Source organism: Lactuca virosa, chromosome 4 (genome assembly GCF_052849685.1).
Source record: "Lactuca virosa cultivar CGN04683 chromosome 4, Lactuca_virosa_CGN04683_v6, whole genome shotgun sequence".
In the NCBI taxonomy this organism is placed as follows: Eukaryota; Viridiplantae; Streptophyta; class Magnoliopsida; order Asterales; family Asteraceae; genus Lactuca; species Lactuca virosa.
Window position 1 is genome coordinate 457360760 of NC_136429.1, and position 11267 is coordinate 457372026.

General features: G+C 33.4%; 2 protein-coding genes across 2 annotated transcripts; both read right to left on the bottom strand.

Moving 5' to 3' along the window:
• Positions 1 to 756: 756 nt before the first annotated feature.
• LOC145106778 (protein CANDIDATE G-PROTEIN COUPLED RECEPTOR 7-like) lies at positions 757 to 1629 on the bottom strand. The gene has a single exon (XM_079043707.1). It carries the CDS (start codon positions 1627 to 1629, stop codon positions 757 to 759), a length of 873 nt encoding a protein of 290 aa, XP_078899833.1.
• A 3939-nt stretch (positions 1630 to 5568) lies between these two features.
• On the bottom strand, positions 5569 to 9644 carry LOC145106779 (uncharacterized). Its single transcript, XM_079043708.1, has 7 exons — positions 9419 to 9644; positions 9084 to 9253; positions 8881 to 8975; positions 8675 to 8798; positions 8321 to 8560; positions 7840 to 7884; positions 5569 to 5637 (listed from the first exon to the last, which is right to left on the bottom strand). The coding sequence occupies exons 1-7, from the start codon at positions 9642 to 9644 to the stop codon at positions 5569 to 5571; spliced, it is 969 nt and encodes a 322-aa protein (XP_078899834.1).
• Positions 9645 to 11267: the final 1623 nt, after the last annotated feature.

Genomic DNA, 11267 nt, shown 5'->3' on the forward strand with positions numbered 1-11267 from the left:
CAAATGCTTGGGATTCATTAAAAACTTCATGTTATGTATATTAGTTTAATGAATGGTAACTATGTTTCTATTTCTTTACTATTCTGGTTTAATGTCTAATGAATATGTATTTAAAATTTATAGACTTAAAGTTTGTCTATAGGAACTTATTTACTTTTATGTTGGTTTTGAAATATTTATTTGATATATGTTTTAAGATTTTTCTGATTTGAGTACATAAATGTTTTTGGATTCTCATGATTTAATTTTTTTATAATGCTAAAATCCATTGGTAATCCATCACACATATTTCGTTGGCAATCCGTTAAGGTGTTCCTTCAATAATCCATTGGAAACCAGTTCCACCGGTAATCAGTTAAAACACATTTCGTCAGTAAACCGTTACTATTGCCGACGGCAAAATTTGTCGCTAATTAGTAGTAGTTGTCGGAAATCCATCACAAACATTTACCGACAAGAATATACCAACGTATTTGGATATGTTGCATTTCAGTAGGTATAGTCCATAGCGACGGATTACCGACGTTTTGGCCATTGATAATGCCCTTTCTTGTAGTAGTGCCTATAATATTTGCAATTTTGTGTAAGATTTAAGGAGAACTCAAAGACATGAATTAACTTAAAATAAATGGAAAAGAACCAGCTATGATCAATTTTAACATCAAATTCCATAGTTGACAACAAATAAAAAAACAAAAAATTAATATCAAATTTCAATATAATCAAACTCCTCATCCCAAGTATCCACCTCTGCTGCTATTCATCATGATCATGGACATCACAATTGTAATCCCTTAAATTTTTGCGCAGCATCTCATCGACAAGAGTAAAGTGATCCGTGAACATTTTAAGCATCAACGGGTAGAACAATGCACTCGATGTTTCCTCCAACAAAGTATAATGCACCACGTGAAAACAAATAGCATTTTCTTCATCAATATTGCCAAAGTTTTTTAGATTTTTTATCATACGCAAAACCAAAAAATATACCATAACCGCTAAATAGAAGTACCTAACTTTAGTCGTCCTTTCATCAATATTCACCCTAAGCATAATAAGATTATCATATATATAAAATACCAATTCATAGCGAATCCAAGAATATATCCAAAAAAGCATATCTTCCGAAGCATCCTGGTCTTTAATAATAATGGGGCCAGTTACACCTATGATTATCTTAATTATCTCACCCAAAATTAGAAGCAGGATTGTCACTGTAAAAACGTATCTATCCACATCATGCAAAAAAGGATTCACGAAAGGCCTACACTTTCTAATCAACACAATGATTAAAGACAAACGGCTAATACTCATCGCCATAGAAAGGAAGATAGAAAGGAAGACGAAGACATTCCCATGAATAATTGGCATCAAGTTTGTGAGCGCCTTCATAAGGACCAATGCAGCCATAAGCCAGTGAATCCTACGAAGAGTTGGTGTTGCGTTCGAGCAAACTGGATACCAAACCGCTAGATAGATTAAATAAAACATGATAAACGCCAAGCAGAGGTACGACATGTCACGCTCGCATAAGGGATCGGCTTGGATCATCGGAGATTTCCACTCTTTCGTGATGGTGAAAAGCAAGTAAAACATGGGAGCAGTTAAAATTTTTGTTACTATCGTCATTACGATTCACCAGTTGTAGGAAAAAGTAGGATGTAGAAGAGGGAAATATCAAGCAACTCAGTTAAAAAACACGATAAATCTTTAAATAAAAGAACAAATTTTGCCTAAAATAAAGGAAACATAAACTATTTTGACTATAATTCAAACACTATTTGATTTACTTATCCACCATGTTTAAATACGCTCCGGTTAATTATTCACAAAACTTGTCTTTATCCAAAGGATTTTACAAAACATGCGCTTATTAAATGGACATAATAGTATTTTTTATGGGAGATGATATTTCAAATCGTTAATCGGGATTTTCTAATAAGTTAACACATAAAAAATATTAATTATGAGAAATTTCATCATAATTAAATATGAAATTTATTAATTATAGAGAATATTTTTTATTGAAAAATATAAAATGTATTAATGATAAAAAAATATTATTTATAATTAATGTATTTTAAGTTTAATTATTGTAATATTTTCTATAATTAATGTTTATTATACTCATATTAGAAAATCTCTTGTTTAATTTGATCATTCCACTTAAAATAAAATTCTTTTGACCTTTTGCCTTTATTTTAAACTTAGAAAAAAAAAATTAAGAGTAATATATTTAAACGTTTTGTTTCCCTGTTTTTATTTATCAAAATTAAATTGTTTTCTTATTTATAATAAACCAACTAATGTCTCTCATCCATCAATCTATTTACATGAGTTTTTTTTTTTTCGTTTCTATTCATCACTTGAACATAAAATCTAACAAAAAATTATTTTTTTTCTTTTATATCCATGGAACCTATTAAGAGCAGCTCTAATTTCACTATAAAAATGCTAAAATTGAGTAACTTTTCAAACTAGTTATTATTTTCATTCTAACCGTACACTAAAAACACCTCTATCACAAATATATTTTTAATTTATTAATTCCTTGATACTTTTTTCTTCTACATTTTTAGTTTTAATTTATAAGTTTATTATTGATATTATTATCGTTAAGCAATTACATGTTATACCCACCAATTGCGATTGACAATGCCGAGAAACACATTGTTTTCATTCTTCAATGATCATCTGTTATGGAAATGTTCATTTGCAAAGGTCATATGGGAATGGATTTTTAGATGGTGTGGTCTAGGAGTACCACAATGTGATAATTTAAAGCAGATGTTGAAATATGCTACATCTTGGGGAAACTATCCAAAAAAAAATCCTTCTGGGAATTTGCTATGGTTCGTGTTGGAGTTTGTGGAAAACGCAAAATGAACGAACTTTCAATAAGAAGAGGCTCACACCTACAAAGGTGGCGGATATCATCAAAGCGTCAGTGTTCTTGTGGTTCAAAAATAGAAGCAAAGAAGGAGCATTCCACTGCACACAATGGTGTATTAACCCATTGGTGTAGTATAGTGTCTTTGTATTAACATGTTAGGGCCTATGGTCTAATGTTTTATTAGGAGATCATAGCTCACGGCTGAGTTTAGAAACATTGGAGTCTAAAACGGGTGTATCTGTACATTTCTCCCTCTTACTACTTGGCTACATGTTGGGGGTTTGAGTTCTTCTTTCCATTCTTTTAATAAAATTTGTTGGTTCAAAAAAAAAAGTTCTATTTTCTACTTCAGGTGAAGAACCATTAAAAATGATATATTTGGTGTGTATTTGCATTATAGTTTATAAACTCCAAAATAAAAAGAAGATACAATTATGGATAGTTCCAAATTCTTAAGTGGTGATATGAAATTTGAATATGATGAATGTTATATCGTTAAATCTTTTTTTTTAATGTCGGTGTGATTTGAATATATTTGTTCGGAAATGATTTGATATATATTTATTTGAAATTTATTTTCTTTGTACAATAATATGATATATATAGTTAATGGGTTTTATGGATAAAAAAATATTTATTTTTGTTAGATTTTATATTCAAAGTGACAAATAAGAAAAATAATCTAGGACGACAGTCTTAACATAGTGGTTTGATTTAAAAGAAAAGAAAAAAAAGACTTAATTTTGTTAAGTGATAAATAAGGGGAGAAAAGGAAACGCTAAATCAAAGCTTAAATACATTGATATGATAAGAGGCGGCATTAAAGTCTCTTTCATATATGTTTCAAAAGATTTTTATTTTAAGGAGAATTTCATATATATTTTTATTAAACGTCTGTATATTATATTTTTCCTGCCTAAACACTAAATATCATATTTTTTCTGCTTAATTTTTAAAATATTAGATTTGCCCAAATTGTTTTTTTAAATAGTTTTTATTATTTAATAATCCCTCCCTACAAGAAATTTAGCCTTTAGCGGCGACATTAATAGCGGCGACATATTAAAAAGTTGACGCTAAAGCTCCGTGTCGCTGTTATTGGTGTCACCGCTAAAGGCTGAAAGACATCGATCCGCGTTTTGACGTTCTGGTAAACACGAATCGTCCGATCGTGGTTCTAATCCAACGGCTAGAGTGGTCTTGGAACGCATAAACTCAATACCGGCGACTTGCGTCGCCGGTAAAGACCTGCAGGTGTCGCCGCTAAAGATCGAAAAATGACGCGGTAATAATTCCCTCCGGAGAGTCGCTGCTAAAGACGTATAGTCGCCGCTAAAGCTGAATTAGTCGCCGGTAAAGGTGTCGCCGCTAAAGGTCGACGCAGTTAACCCCAAAAATTCATCGTTTTTTCCTTTTGTTGTTCTGTTACTCTCCATTCGCTGCTGTTTTTTCTCTTCGGCATAGATCAACGATTCCTCAATTAAGTCGTCAAGTAAGTGAGTGATAGGCATTACTTACTTTCCGGTGACTGTGTAAAATCGGCCACAAAGAAGATACCGGCGGAGAGAGCCATTTTCCGGTGAGGTCTATTTTTCCGGCGACACTGACCTTTTTCCGGCGACTGAGAGGTGTTTCCAGGTCAATTTCCGGTCCCTTTTCTGTTATAACATCGATTTTAAGCTTATTGTAGTGATTGATTGCAAAAAATTGTCTATTTCAGTTTTGTTGATTATGTTCCTAACCACCACCAGCGACTACCCCCACCACTGGACCATTTTTGTTAATTTCATCATCACAAGTATGTGTGTTTGATGTATATGTGGTATATGAGTATTTGGTATAAGTATGATGTTATTATCTATATATATGTGAAATTATGTGTATTTGGTATAAGTAGGATGTTATTATGTATGTATGTGAATGTATGTGTGTTTGTTGTGTATGTGGTATATGAGTTTTTGTCCCATATGCAAGAAATAACAATGTACTTGGCATTTTTGTCTTGGTTTAAAAATAGCAATGTACTTTGGCGTCATAAAATGCATGTGGATTTGGTAATTGTGTTTTTGTCCCTAGTTGGAAAATTTAACTTATAATTTATATATGTTGTTATTTATTATGTAGTTGGAAAAAAATCTTCGACCATTGCTCAACGACCCAGCATGTAGGGAGGAGCTTTATTCGTTTTTTCAATCACAGAATAATCAAGGAGGAAATGATGGGAACGAAGATGATGATATGTAGGGAGGAACTTTATTTGTATGTTATACTTGTCACACTTTGCTATTTGTTAGAATTGTAAAACTTACATTGCTACTATTTAGAATTATCAAACTTTTGGTTGTTTTATTTTGGTATTAAATTAATTATAAGAGTATTTGGTATTTAATTTGATGTTGTTGTGTAATTTTTCGTATAGAATTAATTATAACAGTATTTGGAATAAATTATACCCAAAATCACAAATATAAAAAAAAATGAAAAACGTTATTACCGGCGACACTATTACCGACGACATGAGTATTGCCGGAGACAATCTCTTTAGCGGTGACACGAAGTATTAGCGGCGACAGGGGCATTAGCGGTGACATTTGTCTTTAACAGCGACAATCTGATCAATAGCGACGAAGCAGTAGCGGCGACTCTTTAGCGGCGACGTGTCGCCGCTATTAGCTTTAGCGGCGACTTCTCGACCCTTTACCGGCGACTTTTGTCGTCGCTAATTGCTCATTTCCTTGTAGTGCCTTTTTTTACATTTTAAAATCATTATAGTTGAAAAGAAAGAACTTAATGGACCATAATGCCCTTCCTAAATCGTAGGAATCTTTCGGTTTTATGCTTCAGCCTTCCTCATGAGTCATGATCACAGGTGTATGTTCACCTCTACGTTCCCCTCTCATTCACCTCTCCTTCCTTTTTGCATTTGTAAATAAGCACTAGGTAATCATTTCCTTTCCATATATCCCCTTCTTTTTGGACCAAATTGATTTAGTTATTAATTAGGTGATCAGGCTAAAAAAAACTAAAATCAAACATTTATTAAGATCAAAACTGAAATATCTCAGATAGAATCACAAACTAAAAACCAGATCTAATGATTGATTACATAAAAAATATTAATCTTGTAGAACTGAAATCTAAAGTTTAGCCATACATGGCTAAAATCTAATATAGAACAATAAAAAAGAGACATTAAATAGCTAAATCTTACTAGACTAAATAAAAGAGATGATCCACAACCTTCAGATCTTTAGAAAATATGAAAAAGTGCAGAAATCGCCTTCAAAAGTCGTCTTTGATTGTATGGGAACGTCTAGGGTTTAAACTGATTAGACAAGAGGTATTTATATGGAAGCCGACAATATCATATGCTAAAAAAAACACGATCGTGTTTTTCCTTCAAGGATTAAAAATAGAAAAAGTGTAGAAATCGCCTTCAAAAGTCGTCTCTGATCATGCTTTCTTGAGAAACACAATCGTGTTTGTCCTTCGAGGATTTGCATGTCGAAAAATATCGCGTACGAGAAGTACAATAAAAAACACGATCGTTTTTATAATTGTGTTTTTTCCCAAAAGCCCCAAAATGCATAATTTCGTCATAAAATTTCTTCAAACCCTTTACATGATCGTGTTTATGAGAAACACGATCGTGTTTTTCGTTTTCACGTGAGTTGGACGTAATTCTTTGTTTGTTTCCAGACACACTACTTGTCAGACCACCGCCACCTACCCAACACCACCACTGTTATCAAACCACCACCACATGTCGGATGTGTCATGGAAAGTACAAAAAAAAACCCACCTTTTTTCTATCTTCTCCATAGTATCTACGAGACCGAAGGAGGAGGTGGCTCAACAACAGGAGAATCGGTCTAATCGTCGTCGCACGCTACCTCAGTCGAATCCTGTTAAAACCCACCATTGGCGGACATCCATCGTTGCCAGACTGCACCTGCCGTCACCGACCCTCGTCGCCACTTGTCCCTCCTTCTCTCTCATAGGTTTGCTCAGATCCGCACAAATCCGTTTATAACCCCACTGGCGTTGTTTGTAGGAGGCTCGATGAGGTGTTTCTCTATTGTGGTTTTCGGTTGAGGTGACGCTCGACGGTTAAAGGAGTGTTTTCGGTAGGTTGATGAAAGTTTATGGTGGTGCATGAGGTTGTAACAACTAGTGATAGAGGTTGTGGAGGTGATGAAGGTTGTTTCATCTATGGATGTAATTTGGTGGCATAAGGATGACATTTTGTGGTGTAACAGGTAAGATAGTTGATGGTGGTTTTAATGCTGGTGAGATTCGGCGGTGATTGCATATGGAGCAACGGGTAGTTGTGGTGGTTTTAATGGGGGTAAGGGGTTTGATTTCGACGAGACTGGAGGAGAGAGGATGGTAGGGATGGGGAGTATGGGGAGTATGGCAACCAAATCTGTGATATATGTGGTCATGGTGGCGATCTAGGTGAACTCCGGCGAGAATGGTGGTTACCGACGGTGGTTCCAAATACCGGTGTTGGAGGGTGGAGCTAGTGATGAAGGGGGCTTCTCTCCTCCCATAAAGACAAGAGGGGGTGGGGGATTGGGTTATTTGCTTTTATTTATTTATTGTTTAAAGTTAAAAAAAAAAAGATAAATTAAATTAATTTATGTATTTCAACATTTAAATTAAATGAAAAATTATAAATTATAAGGGCATAATCACCTTTTAAGTGTATAGAGACCAAAATTATCAAAAAGATCTAAAATTGAACCACGTGCATCCGCCAAAAAAAATTTAAACTAAAATCATATAATTTTGACAACTACAAAAACTGTTTTTACAAACTTTGTCTTGAAAAAAAGATAACCAATTTAGCAAGTACCAACCATACGGTATGTGTAAAATTAAAAAAATAATAAATAATACATGGCCTCTGTTCGAGCTTATTAGTTACTACTTACTAGTATTACCTTATTCAAAGCCATATATCTTATGTTGCTAGAAATATGTAGATTCTATTTAAAAAAAATATGAATTTTATAGAATAGTTGAATAAAAAAAGATATGAAAGGGTATTATAGACCATAGCAGTCTATAGGTGTCCTCTGCTACTACTACTAAAGTGATTCTAACTTAAACAAAACAAAAGTGAACACATTTAATGTATATAAAAATATATTTTTCCCAAAATAATCTCCAATAACGTCTTAATATTTTAGACAAGTTTACGATTTAGTCCCAAATTAAATTTTGTTTATAAAAAATGACAGATTACCGGCTAAAACTTCGGAATAACCCTATGTGGCCTGTTTCACAGATTTAGCCGGTATCTCGTCTTTTTTTGTTAATTGATCCAAATTTTTGTGTTTTTTCATTAATTAATCAAAATTTTAGGGCTTTTTCATTATTTTTTACCAATAACCAAAATATTTGGACTTTTCTAAAGATTACCTTTAAACAAATATATATTATATGATCTAAGTTAATATGTATCATTCCGTCTTCTTTCCTGCGCTCTTTCGTGACTGGGGCCCACTTAAAACTTGGAACAATGTCTTTAACAACTTGAAAATCACGGATATGTGAAGCAAGAAAAACATGAATCACAGGGTACTCTACCATCACTAAATTGGCTAACTGTTCTCGTATGGGGGCGTTTTTGTCCAACTCACGAAATGTTGATCTTGGTTGCTACATTTACCCAAAAAAGCATTTTTCCAAACATTAAAGATAATCATAATATATCACTGAATAAAGTAAAGCACTTGTAACCATTATATTGGTTTATTGAATTTTTACAAATACCTTTGGGTTTTTACTAATAAAAGTTCTTAGAGATTCAAGACAAAACGGCTTCAATGGATGATTTATTGGACCAGGTTTTATATGCTTCTCAATAAATGAGTAAAGATTTGAATCTTCATGTACACTGAAACAACACAAGTAATTCTAAATTGACAAGAGAAATAATATTTTTAAACATCTAGTTATTAATAGTAACGAAAACTTACCCATGGTCAATTAACTTAACATTAGTTGAATGAAAGTGGCATTCTATTGTCCAAGAGATAGATTTGTTTTGGGAAACATAATCACAATGATTGTTATATTATTATTATTTCCCAAATGAAAATCAGATCGATTGTAAAAATAAATAAAAATAAAAATTAAAAATTAAAAAAAATTACATGTGGTTGTAGCATGTCTTATTGAATTCCCTCTTTGACATGGCATTTGGCAAGAAAAAATGTCTAATCCTCCGACTCCTAGCAGCTTTCAACAATTGTTTAAGCCCATAAAAGTATTGGTGTTTCCCAAATATATGTACTCTCATTCTCTTAGCAGAATCAGCTATTCTCTTCACACCTTCCAACATACTATAATCTAACATTATAGTCATAAGTTAAATCATCTGAATTCAAAATTAGGAAATTTACCAGAATCTAAAGAAATTCAAACATCAATATAGTAGAAACTAATTTTGAAGTTCGGAACCTTAATTACTAATAATAAGTAGAAACTGAATTTGAAGAATTGTCATCAAATTACCAGAGAGAAGGAGATTGTCATCAAATTTTGAAAGAGGAACGAAGTCTGTGTGCTGTTGTCTTTTGCCTGAGCATCCAACGCGTTTCTTGTAAGCTTTGACACAAGGGTGACTGCAAGAGCGTAGGGAGCAACATGGGCTTTTGTACTTGAATGTGTTTGTTTTACACTCATCGCAGCATTTGGAAACCTTGATGCTTACTTTTAACGTTGCAACAGTTGCAACCATTGAGAATCTTTTAGCACCAATATCAAAAATTCAACTAAAGGGTAATGTCATCCTTTTATTTACCTATTGCATGTTTTAAATTTTTAGATGTAGTTCCTCCAGTAAATGTGATCATTGAATCGACAAAAATTTTAGAAACGAGTTCAAGTTCATGTAATTTGTATTGTATTTGTCAAATATATCTTTGATTTTAGATGTATAACACCAATTTCATCAACGAAGTTTCATAATTTCAGCGAATCGATTTCAAGTTCATAGACTCTGATGCTGCGATGTCCATTTCAATTTCACAGAGGAGAAAAACGATTTCAATTTCAAGTTAGGGGGTGTTTGGGATAACTTTTTTTTAGCTTTAAAGTCTTTTCATAAAAGAACTTTTTGTAAAATGTCTTTTTTTTTTTTTTTCAAAAACAGTGGTTTAAAATGTGTTTGGATGGACAAAAGACAAAAATTGTTTTTAAAAGTCACAAAAGTCACAATTTTATAACTTTTAGAATCAAACTTTTTTCCTTTGCTCAAAAGTTGTTTTAAAAAGAAATTTTCAACTTTTTAAAAATCTTTTGAACTTTTTGGAAAAGTGAAAAGTCCAAAAGTTGTTTTTAAAGCAATCCCAAACACCCTCTTCACAAGAGAGAAAAACGGTTTCAGAAAGGAAGAAAAGAAGCTTACTGGAGGAGGGTGGCGCCAGAAGAGAAAGGCGCTGGAGCTAGGAAGGCATTGCTAAATTTGGTGGTATCAGGCTCGGTCGATTCAAAAAGGTAACCCCGTAAATCAAACAACTCCCCGCAGAAAAACAAGTTCTAAATAATCTTAAGGCGTTGCATGACTGCAATGTCAAGCCTCAAGCTTTTTCGAGTCTTGATGAGCCACGTCGTTTGTAAGACGTGACATAAGGCGACAATTTTGTATATAATTCTTATTTTTATATGTATATTCAACTATTATTCTATTTTATACACATATATGAGTTAAGACGGCGCTTTGGTAAAGCTCGGCGGTAGGTACAAGCCTTAGAGTCATGGCTCGCCATGGCGGAGCCATGCCGAGCTTTCTAGAACCTTGCATAAAACCCTAATATCTATATATATTTTAATGGTTTTATCCCTTTTTTAAACGGCGAATATACTAAACTAGTCCTAAGTTATTCCACTTATGTCCACTATAGGACTTGAATCCTTGACCTTAAGGACGAATGGCAACATCAGATTCCACTGGCTAGTTGAAATACTTTATTAATATATGACATTTAAATTTTAATAGATTACCACTTAGATGGTAGATCTATGTCAGTGTATGTCAGTGTGTCAGCCAATGTTGTCTTAGGCTGGACGAAATGGGACGTTAGGCGGAGGTCGTTATCGCTTTCCACTTGCGTTGAATATCGCCCCTGGCACGCACTATGGGGCTCGTTGGATGAGACTCGTCGGCCATGTAGCGAGAAGAGAGAGAAAGGTCTTGGTGGTTGGGATGTGGTTGGGGATTTGACTTTTTCATTTAATCCATTTTACCACCAATTTTTTTAGGGAAAATGACTTACAAAGCCCAACAAAGTTTTCAAATCTTTAAAAAACATCAATCATGTTTTGTCTTTTCAAGAAAACTCAACAAACGTAACCTTTTGTC